Here is a 15,019-nt window from a genome sequence, read left to right as displayed (position 1 = left end):
TCCTGCTGTCTCTCCAAGTCTGCCCTCGCTGGAGTTCCAAGCCTCTTACTACTCTAAACGACCTTCATTTCCGTATAAATAAATAAATTTATTCAGTAATATCAATCATTTACAGTAAGTAATATTATAATGTACATGTTATGTATGATTATTTCAACTTCTGGCACGGAACGACACAAAATCACAATACATCTAACAGTATACAGTGTACAGGCTACAGTATACACTGTACACTATGATATATCTATAGATTATCTCTCTTGGACTTGGACGTAACATCTACAATGTATCACATATTGATTTTGCACGATACCCATCAATTCTATGAGTTTTTTTTTTATAGACAACAAATTTCTATTTCCTTTACTTAAATTTTAATCAAAATGTCATGTTTTATAAGTTTCTAATACATTCAACAATGTGTGATTGAGTGCTTATCAAACAAACACCTTTTAACGGTAAACATTGATTTTATCATAACACTACCCTCTGATTGGTCCATTACAATCCTAGGTTTGGCCACAGTTGACCTGCCTTAGGAATAGAATGAAGTTACCTTGGGAATAGAATGAACTAGCCCCAAGGATATGATTTAACCCTAACCCTAGGGTTAGTCCATTCCACCACTGGGGTTGACCACTGATCACCAGCTCTGGACCTTAGGGTTGTGATTCAACCCTAACCCTAGGGTTAGTCCATTCCACTACTAGGGTAACCACTGGTCACCAGCTCTGGACCTTAGGGTTGTGATTCAACCCTAACCCTAGGGTTAGTCCATTCCACTACTAGGGTTGACCACTGGTCACCAGCTCTGGACCGTAGGGTTGTGATTCAACCCTAACCCTAGGGTTAGTCCATTCCACTACTGGGGTTGACCACTGGTGACCTGCTATGGACCTTAGGAATAGAATGGATTAACCCAAAGGATATGATGTAACCCTAACCCTAGGTTTAGTCCATTCCACTACTAGGGTTGACCACTGGTCACCAGCTCTGGACCTTAGGGTTGTGATTCAACCCTAACCCTAGGGTTAGTCCATTCCACTACTAGGGTTGACCACTGGTCACCAGCTCTGGACCGTAGGGTTGTGATTCAACCCTAACCCTAGGGTTAGTCCATTCCACTACTGGGGTTGACCACTGGTGACCTGCTATGGACCTTAGGAATAGAATGGATTAACCCAAAGGATATGATGTAACCCTAACCCAAGGTTTAGTCCATTCCGATCAAAGGGAAGACCACAGGCAAAGTGCCCCGAACCATAGGAAATAGAATGAACTAACATATCTGATATTCAGTATGCATATGAAATATTTTTATAATAGTTCAGTTAGGCAAGGTTAACAACCAACCAAACAGCAGCAGCTGCAGCAGCAGCAGCAGCCCTGTAGGTTGATTGAGTCTTATCAATATATCAGTACAATAATAACATGCTATTCTAATGAATGAGCTTTAAAAACAGTTTATCAGATATTTGAACCAATCTACAGTTAACTGTACAACTAAAATATTATCACCCCAATGTATACAGACATACTGCCAATGCCACTTCGGGTATTTATTTTGATTTTTAACAAGAACCATTCATTGCCATCAAGATGAAAATATCTTTACGTTCAGACAAGAATTGAAGAAGAATACACATATATATATATATAATAGTGATACAATATATAAAATACTTAGTGAAATAAAACATATATAATACAACTGAATCAATGTACACCCTGAAAATATATTTATCAAGCAAAGAAGATGCATAAAAACCTTGACAATTTCTTTGTTTTTGTCACTCAGACATTATAAATCAAACATAGATAATTAACACAAAATGAATATGGATTTGATGCAGCTTCAAACATGATGTTGCTGGTCAAAACAGTTCAATTCGGATCCCGATTAAACTCACGCAACCAATGTCTGTTACAGTAAATAAAAAGGTACGATATGATAATATAATTCGTGTACAGTGTAAAATATTGTACAAAATAAATAGATGGACGTTTATTATAAAGAAAGACGGCTACAAGAGAAATAAGCGATAAAATAATCACATAGATCTGTGAAACAGGCAACAGTTTGGACCCTGGACCCATTACTAGATTTGTAGAGGCGCCTGGTGTTAACCAATAAAGTACTATTCATCTCGCACGTTGTATCGACTGGTAACTATTTCACCGGATTGGACTGTGATTGAGTGCTTATCAAACAAACACCTGTTAACGGTAAACATTGATTTTATCATAACACTACCCTCTGATTGATCCATTACAATCCTAGGTTTGGCCACAGTTGACCTGCTATGTACCTTAACTTGTATAAATATCAACGGAAACCAGGACAGTAGAAATGTTTAATAATTAGAATAGTTAACTACGATTTCAACTGAAACTGTCTGAAACTTTTCATCAATGAATAGCGTCGCGGTGTCAGCGTCAGCGTTATTGCACAATCCAGTAAGGGGTCTATCATTACATTTGTACTCATACATGGAGGGAAGGTAAGGGGAGGTGAGGGGGGTGCCTTAATTGCATTGATTAGGACTGGAATTGTATATAAAGTATAAACTATGGATAGAGATATGCAAAAAGATATGTTTAACATAATGAGTACAACTACAATGTATATAAAACAATGACATAAATTACAATATATAAGAAATCTTGTAATCAAACTGATACATTATCAACCCATGATTATATTTATAATTTTGATATGACGCAAATAATTCAACAATGCTGCGTTTATTATAATAATAATAACAGCAAAGTTTTAATTCATAAATAAGAAAAAAAATTGGAACCTTTGATTTAATAGTTATACGATATCCATGTGAATATCTCAACACTACCGGTTTCTCTCAACAGTAGCGGCGGCGTCTATCTAGAATATCTCAACACTACCGGCTTCTCTCAACAGTAGCGGCGGCGTCTATCTAGAATATCTCAACACTACCGGCTTCTCTCAACAGTAGCGGCGTCTATCTAGAATATCTCAACACTAACAGTTTCCATCTAGAATATCTCAATACTACCGAACACTACCGGCTTCTATCTAATATATCTCAATACTATCGGCTTCCATCTCATGGAGTTTTGAATAAATAATAATTAACTTTTATTTTATCTTGTATATCCAATAGGAGGCAGTAAAAATCATCATATACAATATGTATATTTACAAGTTAACTTTCAGTTAAATTGAATACAGGAAGAATATTAATTAACGTATGTTTAATGAGGTCGCTGAAAGGTGAAACTATGTTTCTATTTCTGGATATGTTATAAGCTATAAGTTATGACTTGTAGAAATGTAGTTTGATAATGCCCAGCAATCAATCAATATGTTTGTAATACTAAAGACAATATAAACGAACTTTACATAAATCGTTTTTTGAGATAATTTCATTGTAATGTTAGCACATGTTTATCTAGATATCACGTGAGAAATGTCGAATGCAGCGATGAAAACAGTTCAACGATTCAAACGCATGTTTCTGTAAGGTAAGAACTAGGAGGTTCATTTTGAGCGGATATTTCAACTGAACTCTTCACTTGCTGAGCTGGATTAGGTTTAGGTTTAACCGCCGGTGGAGACACGTTCTTCTTTGCCGTTTCAGGAGGGCCATTTAAAACAGGACCTTGTTGCATCATTATATTCCTGTTGATCATTGATAAATCAACGTATCCGTTATACTGAGAGTGTCCTCCACTGGTGGAGTGTCCGGTGGAGTGTCCGGTGGAGTGTCCGGTCGACTGACTGGATGCTGAATCAGCGAACGATGAACTACGCGATGATGATCCAGTGCTCCTCATTGACTGATTACGTTGTTGTTGAACTGGTTTAAGAGTATGGAACGCTGCAGCCAGCGCTGGATGAAACCCATTCAGATTATTAGATACATCCGCTACTTGTTTACGTGATGAAGATGGAGTTCGTTTCACGTGATGATAAATGGATCTCGGCGATGGACCAGTTTTTGGATGCTGCTGGTATGGCTGGTGGTACTGATGCTGCAGTTGTTGCTGCTGCTGTTTTGTTACTGTCGGTTTAGGAGCCACAGTTGGTTTCACTGGTTTTAGAACCGGTATGGGTTCTATGACCTTCACCTCTGAACAGACGGTCACTTTATTCACCTGAACCTCAACATCAGATCCTAATAAATCGTCAGTAGCAGTCAGGTCTAACTGTTTACACACCTGACTGGGTACTGGATGCTGATTACTGGGTACCGGGTTACTAGCACGTCTAGGTTGAGGAGAGGAAGTAGAAACAGGTGGTGAGACCTCGGGAATTAAAGGTGGCACCGGTTTAGTCGGTGTTCGTTCTCCGTTTACGAACACATCGTCGCTATAAGTAACGTGTTTTTGTATTTTCCCCTCGTGATTACCGGTCGAGAGAGATGAGGGTCGAGGTTTCTCCGGGTCACTCGGTTTCTCCGGAGGGAGTTTAACCACCAGGCCGTACTCGGACTGTAAACTCGACGAGACTGCCGCCGGTGTCGAGGCGGTACTACGAACACTACTCATTCGCGGACTCAATTCCGGCGTGGGACTCAGTTCTGGCGCCGGGATATCCGTCGTATTATTGCGATCGTTTTGATGAGCGGAAGAATGCATGGCTGGTTTTTGTCGTCGTGGCAACGAAGTGAAATCTCCTAAATTGTTGAGCGTAGTTTTAGGAACGGAAGAATCGTCTTTAGATTTCACCGGTTCTGAAAAACAATTGTTAAAATTCATCGATAACAAACAATAAATAGATAAATCATTGAATGAATCGAAAGGAACTACAAATATTTTCAAAAATTCAAAAAACTTTACGAAATGAACTGAAAAACATTGTTGAAAATAGCTGACTCACCGTCTAAGAGATTTTCCTCTGAAGAACTGATTATTTTGGAAGGGTTTTTATAATGAAACGGAGGCATGCGCGTTAACCAGTGCTGCTGTGAGTCGGTCTGATGAGGGTTAAAACTGGTTAGAGTACGACGTCTATAGAATAGCATATACGCCGTTCTAGTTATAATCTGTGATTCAGGAATCTCTTGTACTTTTTGATCATCGAATGAATACCATTTATTATCAGCAGTGTTCAGAGTAAATGCTGAAAACAATATATTACTACATTATACATCAGAGCAATTCTGAATAAATAAATTCTCAATTTTAAAATTCTTTTAATTTGTACATAGTAGGTTTTTATCTTATTAACCAATGCAATTGGCAGTCAATAAGACATTCAAATGATGTCATAGATTTACGGAGGTTTTCTTCAGTTTTTATGATTTCAAAAAGTCGTTACCTGTATAATGTCCACCGAGCATGTTACCATAGTGATTACACACAGCATATAAATCATACATATAATCATCATCGCACGGTTGAGTCCAACGCTGTCGTCTCCACGGTGACAATGTCATATACGTCTGAACGAGTTGTGAATTATCGTCTCGTTTGAAGACGTGTTGACTCATATCGAGACCGTCCAGTGGGAAACTGATTAAACTGTTCAACTTAGTTCTCCGCATCCCAACCTGAATTAAATCCATAACCGCGTTTTAGTGAAAACATTTTCAGAAATATATGCAGTACAAAAGATATTTATCTGTAATAGCTAGAGACCGGACAGATACAATCACAGAGCGGTCGCCCGGGTCTCTCACGAGTGGCCCCCAGGAGTTTCACAGAGCAGTCGCCCGGGTCTCTCAGAGTGGCTGCCCGAGGTATCACAGAGCGGTCGCCCGGGTCTCTCACGAGTGGTCCCCAGGAGTTTCACAGAGCAGTCGCCCGGGTCTCTCAGAGTGGCTGCCCGAGGTATCACAGAGCGGTCGCCCGGGTCTCTCACGAGTGGTCCCCAGGAGTTTCACAGAGCAGTCGCCCGGGTCTCTCAGAGTGGCTGCCCGAGGTATCACAGAGCGGTCGCCCGGGTCTCTCACGAGTGGTCCCCAGGAGTTTCACAGAGCAGTCGCCCGGGTCTCTCAGAGTGGCTGCCCGAGGTATCACAGAGCGGTCGCCCGGGTCTCACGAGTGGTCCCCAGGAGTTTCACAGAGCAGTCGCCCGGGTCTCTCAGAGTGGCTGCCCGAGGTATCACAGAGCGGTCGCCCGGGTCTCTCACGAGTGGCTGCCTGGGGTCTCACAGAGCGGTCGCCCGGGTCTCTCAGAGTGGTCCCCAGGAGTTTCACAGAGCAGACACTTGGGGTCTCTCATTCCTACCTGTTTGAATCTTTTTAAATGAACGACCAGTATATCCGGTAGCGACCATAAATTCAGTTTTTTAATCGTTCCTTGTTGATGCTTACGACAGTTCGGACACATCCAAGCATCTTCAGCACCAAGCTTTAGAATACACAGAGAACATCGGTTAATCAAGTAAACACCACAGAACACCACAAGTAAGCGCTCAAACATTATCCAGAGTATCAAAGTATCAAATGGATTGAATTATTTAAAACCTGGATAGATGAATCTACATCAATAAAGAGTTGATTGAATTTACCTTCTCCTTCTGTGTGTACAACTCGAAACATTCGTCTAATGTATAAACTATAGGTTGTAGTTGAGCTTGTTTAGCTGTACGTACACTAGAGTGTTCTTCAATATGATCCATCACTCGATCAAATAAACTACAAACATTAAACACACTATTTTACTGATTCTGTCCTATATTCATTGAGCGTTTATAATTCAATTTCTGAGGAAAAATCAACAATTTATGAAGAATAACTATGAGTGATGTTTCAAATCAATTCTTTGAGTCATACCGGTAGTAGACAAAAACCCACAATAAAAGAAAAACTATCTGGTAGCTTAACGTTTCAACTCAATTCTATGAGCCATTTTCAGTTTTTGCCACTTGTCTATGGAAACTATCTTTGAGTCATTTCCAAAAACGAAGACAGTAGTGATGTTTCAACTAACTCAGACAGTAGTGATGTTTCAACTAACTAAGACAGTAGTGATGTTTCAAATCGATTCTTTGAGTCATTTTCATAAAAGTTTTGAATATAGCTCGTAGAATTGAGTCGAAACAGGCATAAATAGTCTTTCTAATTGTAGGTTTATTCAGAATGTCTCTTACCCAGGTTTAGGTTGTTGTTCCCATTCTACTGTTAATTTCACATGCGTCGGTCCACCGGCATTAGCGCAATATGTCAAAGCTCTGAAAAACAGGTTAAATTCTATATAACATGCTGTTGGGCTGGTTCAATATCATCATTTGTAACCGGTGTTAAATTTTTAGATTCTAATGATAATAATAATAATTTGTGCTATTTGTTAAGTGCCTTTCCACGTACAACATTCTCAAAGCACTTCCTCCTAAAAACACTTATGAAACTGCCATTGATTTTAAATCGGTTAATGCTGTCAGACGACCTAATGTCATTTAGTAAACTGTTCTACAATATCGAACCATGTAGAGATATTGGAATCTGGAATCTCGAGTTTAAGATAAGGCGAGGTTTATATTTACCTGTCTACTGTTTGCATATAAAGAGGACATTCGACATCGTTCGGTAGATAACATTTTCCTGCGATTCCGTCAGACACTTTCAACCGAACCATTATACTGTTTAAATGCTATAACAGACAGAACATATTTCACTGCTGAGTACTGATCCTGGGGCAGGGAGGTGGCGGGGGGCGGGGGAGGTTGGGTGTAGGGAACAGTGTTGGATACAAATGAATGACTGATGTTTAGGCCTACAGTTCTCACTACAGGTCTACAGATCTGGTTCTACAGTGGTTGGTTAAATTTGACACTAGAAACAAAATTAGATCATTCTCAATGTTTTAAAACCTTTAAGTCATTATTTTAACTAAGAACTCAAAAGAAATTGGGTTCTGAAATCAACTAATTTCTCTATATTATTTCAATCAAGCAGAAAACAGTGGATGTTGGTATTGGTTGGTACTGGATTGAGAGGTCTCACCTGCTGCTGCTGCTGCTGCTCCTCGTGAGGTTCACTATCATTATTTACCTATGAATAATGAAACGAGCGCAAAATAATCAAACCTAGGAGATGACCCAAAAATGGGGGTGAACCTGAAACTTGGGGGTGATATATAGGCCTAAACAAATATTACTATCAAACATTGAATCAGTTATAGATACACTATTATTGGCAATAAGCCAGCAATCTCATTACTAGCTCAGCTATGTTTACTTACAATAATAGTAAAAACTTTGATATAAAAATCTTTCATTTGATTTCTAAAGGGTTTATTTTCCTATTTAGAGACGACCTTCACGCGAAGTCAATACGCGGCCAATTTGCCAATATCACATAACAGACAAACAAACGGACAGTTAAAAATCGATTTTAAACTGGAATACAAAGCACTGAATAAAGATATTTGATACATGTACAGTTAGTGCTGTACGCAGAGCCATAACAGTAGAAACAAACACTAATGAATTATTCACTAAATTTCATTGCCGCTGAATGTATGCTGACCTCGTGATGAGAGAGGAGAAGTGTCTGTACCCAATGGGCCACTCAGTATTATCATCACTGACATATACTAGAATTATTATGCAAATGAAGGCACTGATAATGCTAATGAGATGCGCTTACCGTTGCTTCTGCCGCTGGTGGTGGTCGTGAGATTTGTTCTATTTTGCTCAGGATGTTTGACTGTAGTTGTAGAAATGAAGTATCGCGCGGTAGTTGTAAAACTAATGGTGGACCAAATCTACAATTAAAATACATCAACAAATTATACATATATACGCATATATCTCATCAGAGAGATACAAGAGAGAGAAACTCCTGGGTATAGAGTTTAAATATCTAATCATAGTTAACCACCTCATCAGAGGGGATGGGCAGAGGATGGAGGATCCTTGAGATTATACGGAAACCTATATCATTTCACATAGGAACCACTGATAATAGTCAGATTTAGCAACAATCTTTCCGAGAAGCAGCTCATAATAGAAACAATAAAAACAAACAATGACGGTATAATAGAATGGAATTATTTACACGTGACAATTATCTGCTATTGACCATTAAGGTCGAGGTCGTTAAATAGCTATTTATAAATATTTACGTAGTAAGTTCAATCGAGGGCAATATCAACACAGTGAAGTTTGAGTTTAATAAAAGCTACATACTTTTTCGCCTGACTGCCAGTGCCTGCTTTATTAGTTATAACGAGTATTAGATAATCATTATCCGGATACTGATTCGGAGCGAGGGTTTCTATGTAAGGTTTACAAACTTCTATAGCGAACACGTTATCAGTTTCATGGATATCGGTGAATGGTTGATCATCGCGGAATGTTCGATGGAATCCATCGTAGTAAATCTCACTGAGTACAATCTATAAAACAAAATACAATATCATCACATCAGAGCACAGTGAATCTACAGAATCAGATCTGTGTTCGGATCAGAGCACAGTGAATCCACAGAATCAGATCTGTGTTAGGATCAGAGCACAGTGAATCCACAGATTCAGATCTGTGTTCGGATCAGAGCACAGTGAATCCACAGAATCAGATCTCTGTTCAGATTTTCATCTAGGATTTAAACATTGGAAATGAACTTTATTTAATTGAAACGTAACCAACAACTGTAGATAATTCATACACAGGATCAAAAATATCACATTAAAGCGATTATCTTAAAAATTAGACATTCAAATCTGATATGAATGGATCCAACTTGAGCAAGAGTCAACGTGTAGATTATAGAAGTTATGATGAACTGAAACATCAGGCTGTAGGTGGCGCCACGAGGAGTATTTTACCTGTTTAGTCGGGATTCCCGTATCTGCGGACAGCGTCTGTCTCAGATCACCGACCGTGCAGGTACAGTCCATCATTAGACCGATGCGCACCTGTTTCGGTTGTGCATCTAGATAGACGACTGTAATGAATACTGGATATTTCTGCGGTATCGGTAGAGATACACAGAGGAATGGATCGAACGTATTACTCTCCCTCAAACAACACGGGCAAATTAAAGACGATCTGTAGAGAGCTTGAAACAAATCATACACAAAACTGTTGTTATTCCTCATGTGATTGGCAAGAGCTTCAGCAGCGACGACATCATCCGGACGACCGTAACTACTCTAAAAATATAAACATAAATCATTCCATTAGATCGACTGTAATTACTCTAAAAATATACAAACAAATCATTTAATTGAATATTGATCTGATACTAGAAGCCAGTTCCGATGGTTTTTAGTCCAGTTCGACTTTGAAGAGAAACAGTTGAATCTTGATTGAAAATCGTCGGAACAGGTCCTGAATCTAAGTTATAATAGATGTAAACAGTACCAGTCATTTTTAGAGGGTTTGAAAATGAGCTTTACTCATATACACTGATCAGTCTAGTATCTAAACGACTGGTCAGTTAGGCCTATAGGATGAATGATAAAAAAGTGGCCTAGAAGACGTATTTGTATTTAATGCATTTAATGTTAAAACAAGTGTGAAAAAGTTCTAGATGAGATGTGTTTACAACGTAAAACTGTGGTTGATTGAATGATTGAGGACTGTTTGAACGTATTATGTGTCAAGGTTTAAAATTCATGTATTCAAGTGTTGCATGCTTCAGCCATGTACGCAATAAGCACTTCCAACACCTAACACCTATCTCTCCATTTATCAATAGATATGTAAAACATTTTTATTCATATGTAAAAGAGTAGAATTTTTATGTAGTGATTTAAATTCAGGTTGACTTCTATCCACAAAAAATAAAAAATGGTTTGAAATTATTTCAGAAAGAAAAACTAGGACAACTGCACTTTATATCGGAACATAAACCGCAATCGATATCAGAGGTTTTTATATTGGTTCAGTGTAAACAAGTTATTATTCAACAGACTGAACAAACACTTCACAAACAACTCGTGCTTTATTGAACGTTGTGTGAAATGACGCCGACTATTTCTTTATCATTACGAAAAACTGTTGCAAGATTTCACTGAAAGATTTCATCCTTGTATTTCCCAAATATCAATGAAATATTGTCTCTACCAAATAGCCATGAATTCACTTCATAAAAATACAGCCGAATTGCAAAGAACTTAAAAAAGAACTCAAAAAATTCGATTAATTTCTTACCAGATAAGAACAAACTATTGGATATGACAAGAAAAAACAAGAATCTCAGGTGCCTTGAAGTGCGTTGTAACGAGGTTCCCCTGAAAGGTGGGGGGGGGGGGGGTATTTAATGAATTATTGATTGTTTTAACCAGTTGTTTGTTAGAGTGGAGCTTTAAGAGGTGGCAACACTAAATAATTTAAACAATCATAAATATTTACTGTTAGTAATAGATTTAATCACTAGCCGCGTTCAAACTAGAACTAGCGTTAATCACTGGTCTAAATGGGTCTTAATCTGGAAGAACAGGCCTAATTTGGAATGGACTGAATTGGCTACAAATAGTTACTGGTATCAATGGCCCTGATTGATGAGTCCCTGGCTGTTATTTATTTAAAAGATTGGTCTGTACTAATTTGCGACTGGCCAAATTTAGACGGTTCTGAATAATATAGTATGATCCGTAATGTTTAATACATATCAGTATCAAAACTTAAATCAACTCTGAAAACCTTCATTTCAAAACCAGTTTTATAATAGTGATGTAATATCAGCAATCAGTCAGTAGTGTACAGGGCTGTTATAGATTTCCTCGACAATGTATTTATAAACTAGAATTGAAAATACATGTAAATCTACTTCAATGCTGCCTTCAGGGTTTCCTGAAAACTTACCCAATACTTTATGCTCAGTACTTAGTACAGTTCAAAAATATCAAACACTACTGCAGATAGAAATTATGACTAAACAACTGGATTTAGACAGTTTAATGTAGGCGGTACCCGGGATCAAACGGAGAGGGTACCCCGGGTCAAACGGAGAGGATACCCAGGGTTAAAACGGAGAGGGTACCCGGGGCCACAACTGAGCCTTAACGGGTACCGTTGACACAAAGCACTGGCAATAAAACAGTTCTGTGATGAACGATGACTTTTGAACTGGATTTCTCAGCTCCCAAATCTAAATATAATCATCAAACAGTAAGATTAACTCTCACTCAGTGCTCACTGACATCAACTGTTCATTGATTTAATAATGAGAAAAGTTTAATGAAATGTAGAAGAAATTAAAGTGCAGTAATTTGAGTAACGACACCTCACATGCCACAGTAGCAGTGCCGGTACCGATTGTGACTATAATTCAGACGTTTCTACCTTATTAGCTCTGTATTTTTTCTTAGTCGCTGTATTAAGATCTTCATGTACTTTATCGAGCAGCCACAGTAGAAACTCCTGCGCGTCGTGTTGAGAATATCCTCGATATTGAGAACCGTGCTTCCCAACAACCGCTTTAAAATTACTGGATATCTCCGGATAATACTGACACGACCAGAGACTCTTCAATAGAATCGCTAAATGTTCGGTCACTTCTCCCTTCGAGCCGAACTTACGAGCGTTCGCGCGATCCTGATGAGTTAAATCTGTTTTATATTGATCTGTAACGAAGTATTCGGCTATGATATCCGTATGACTCAAACACTGTAATACCGCGCTCATAAAACATGTATTTCCGTGGTTTTTAATTCCTTCAATTCCCGGGATTTTATCGTCTATTTTCATGATCGGATATTTATATTTATGACGCGATTGCGTCGTCTGTATTCGCGGTCGTCTCGCCGAGCTAGGCATCGACTGACTGCGTACAACGCCCCCTGTTGACGGCTTTTCATCCGCCGAGGGTGATACGTAGTTTTTATCTCTAACGCTACCTACTCGTTTCGGAGAGGAACCACTCGTTCCCCCCTCGTTACCGCTACTAAATGACGACGTCACTGATCGAGCGACTTTATGCATAAATAAACTGAACGATTTAAACGGTTTTTTATATCCAGAGTTTTTCTTCGCTTTTGTTTTATTCGAAGTCGATGTCGTTGTTTTTTTGCGACGATGTTCGAGCAGTAAATCTGAACCGCTGTGTCGAGTTTCTGAATATTTCGGCACTTCACCTAAACCTTTAAAACCTTTCGATTTCGAATCGTGATGATGATGATCTACAGCAGCAGTCGACATCATCGCGTCGTCCGTAGTTTCCTCGTCTGTATCTAATATATCTCCCTCTGATGCTGCTCGCTGTCTCCCTCCTGGCACTCGATTACTCATTATCAACTCACAATCTTCCACACTTCAGCCTCATGAGGATTAACACCGATAAACGCCGCTTATTTTGACAGAATTCGATAAAAACCTGAAATTTCTTGAATATTTGAATGGGGTCTGTCTGCAGAGTGCGCAGGGGGCCGCTGCGGCCCCCTGCGCTCAATGGGTGCGCAGGGGGCCGGGTATTGTAAAGTGAGAACTGGTATGTGATGCTAGACGAAACGATGATTTTTTAGCAATAATGCAGAAATTTATTTTAACTCGCTTTTTTAAATAGAAAAAACAATTAAGCTGATTTAATTTTGATTTTTGAGCTAGAACTTTTATATATGCTTAATCATGTAATTCAAAATCGTAAATATAGGATTGATATTGTTACTATGAAAATTAAGGTCAATCGCGCCGGGGGCCGTCCTCTACGTACATAACTCGGTTTTTTAAACTCCTGAATTTCCCATTCACCATGTCGTCGTTTTTCAACAGCAAAAAATAGTCGTCCAAAATAAGATGAAAGCTGAGAAAATGCGAGTTTCACTGTTCATTTATTTATTTGACATACATATTCGATTGACACTTAAACATCATAAGTATCAGAGGCGGCTCGATAATTGGTAATAGCATAATAACGATAATACATACACATCACTGACTTAAATATTCATGCATGTAAATTGAAGCTCACGTATCTTGTTGTACTGGATTTTATAGATCGCTTGATTTTATAGATCACAGACTTAATAAAATATTTATACATATGGATATTATAGATCGCTTGATTTCCGATTTCAATATTCTTAATCTGTACCGTAATATTTTCGAAATAGATTATATACGTCAACTAACGACTTTGCTTCAGTCCGTCGGCATATTGCGTCACTGTTTTCATAAGGTAGTCCATTGTAAATGCTAACGATGTAGACGAGAGCTTCCTTGTGTAAAACGTCATTCGAATAATAACTGGATAAGCTGAAATGAATCATCAGGAAATTAAATTTAACCCTAACCCTGCGCACCTATCTAGCAGAAGACAAGTATAACTATCTACGCTATTAAAACGCGGCCCCCTGCGCGCATATCTAGCAGAAGACAAGTAAAACTATTTACACTATTAAAACGCGGCCCCCTGCGCACCTATCTAGCAGAAGACAAGTAAAACTATTAAAACTTTTAAAACGCGGCCCCCTGCGCACCTATCCAGCAGAAGACAAGTAAAACTATTTACACTATTAAAACGCGGCCCCCTGCGCACCTATCCAGCAGAAGACAAGTAAAACTTAGTAAAACTATTAAACCGCGGCCCCCTGCGCACCTATCCAGCAGAAGACAAGTAAAACTTAGTAAAACTATTAAACCGCGGCCCCTTGCGCACATATCCAGCAGTAGACAAGTAAAACTTAGTAAAACTATTAAACCGCGGCCCCCTGCGCACCTATCCAGCAGAAGACAAGTAAAACTATTAAAACTTTTAAAACGCGGCCCCCTGCGCACATATCCAGCAGTAGACAAGTAAAACTATGGTAAAACTATTAAACCGCGGCCCCCTGCGCACCTATCCAGCAGAAGACAAGTAAAACTATTAAAACTTTTAAAACGCGGCCCCCTGCGCACCAATCCAGCAGAAGACAAGTAAAACTATTAAAACTTTTAAAACGCGGCCCCCTGCGCACCTATCCAGCAGAAGACAAGTAAAACTATTAAAACTTTTAAAACGCGGCCCCCTGCGCACCCACCCAGCAGAAGACAAGTAAAACTATTAAAACTATTAAACCGCGGCCCCCTGCGCACCTATCCAGCAGAAGACAAGTAAAACTATTAAAACTTTTAGAACGCGGCCCCCTGCGCACCCATCCAGCAGA

The 15,019-nt window shown here is 39.0% G+C and overlaps 1 protein-coding gene across 1 annotated transcript; it reads right to left on the bottom strand.

Annotated features, from left to right (window-relative positions):
• Window positions 1-74: 74 nt before the first annotated feature.
• On the bottom strand, window positions 75-13,261 carry LOC141903725 (uncharacterized). The gene is made up of 12 exons (XM_074791983.1): window positions 12,222-13,261; window positions 9,758-10,084; window positions 9,120-9,328; window positions 8,578-8,695; window positions 7,938-7,980; window positions 7,473-7,581; window positions 7,080-7,160; window positions 6,498-6,624; window positions 6,215-6,337; window positions 5,303-5,534; window positions 4,862-5,104; window positions 75-4,715 (listed from the first exon to the last, which is right to left on the bottom strand). Exons 1-12 carry the CDS (start codon window positions 13,164-13,166, stop codon window positions 3,484-3,486), a joined length of 3,789 nt encoding a protein of 1,262 aa, XP_074648084.1. The 5' UTR covers window positions 13,167-13,261; the 3' UTR covers window positions 75-3,483.
• Window positions 13,262-15,019: the final 1,758 nt, after the last annotated feature.

The sequence above is a fragment of the Tubulanus polymorphus genome, chromosome 4, assembly GCF_964204645.1.
Source record: "Tubulanus polymorphus chromosome 4, tnTubPoly1.2, whole genome shotgun sequence".
NCBI classification, from domain to species: Eukaryota; Metazoa; Nemertea; class Palaeonemertea; order Tubulaniformes; family Tubulanidae; genus Tubulanus; species Tubulanus polymorphus.
This window is presented reverse-complemented; position numbering and strand designations above follow the sequence as displayed.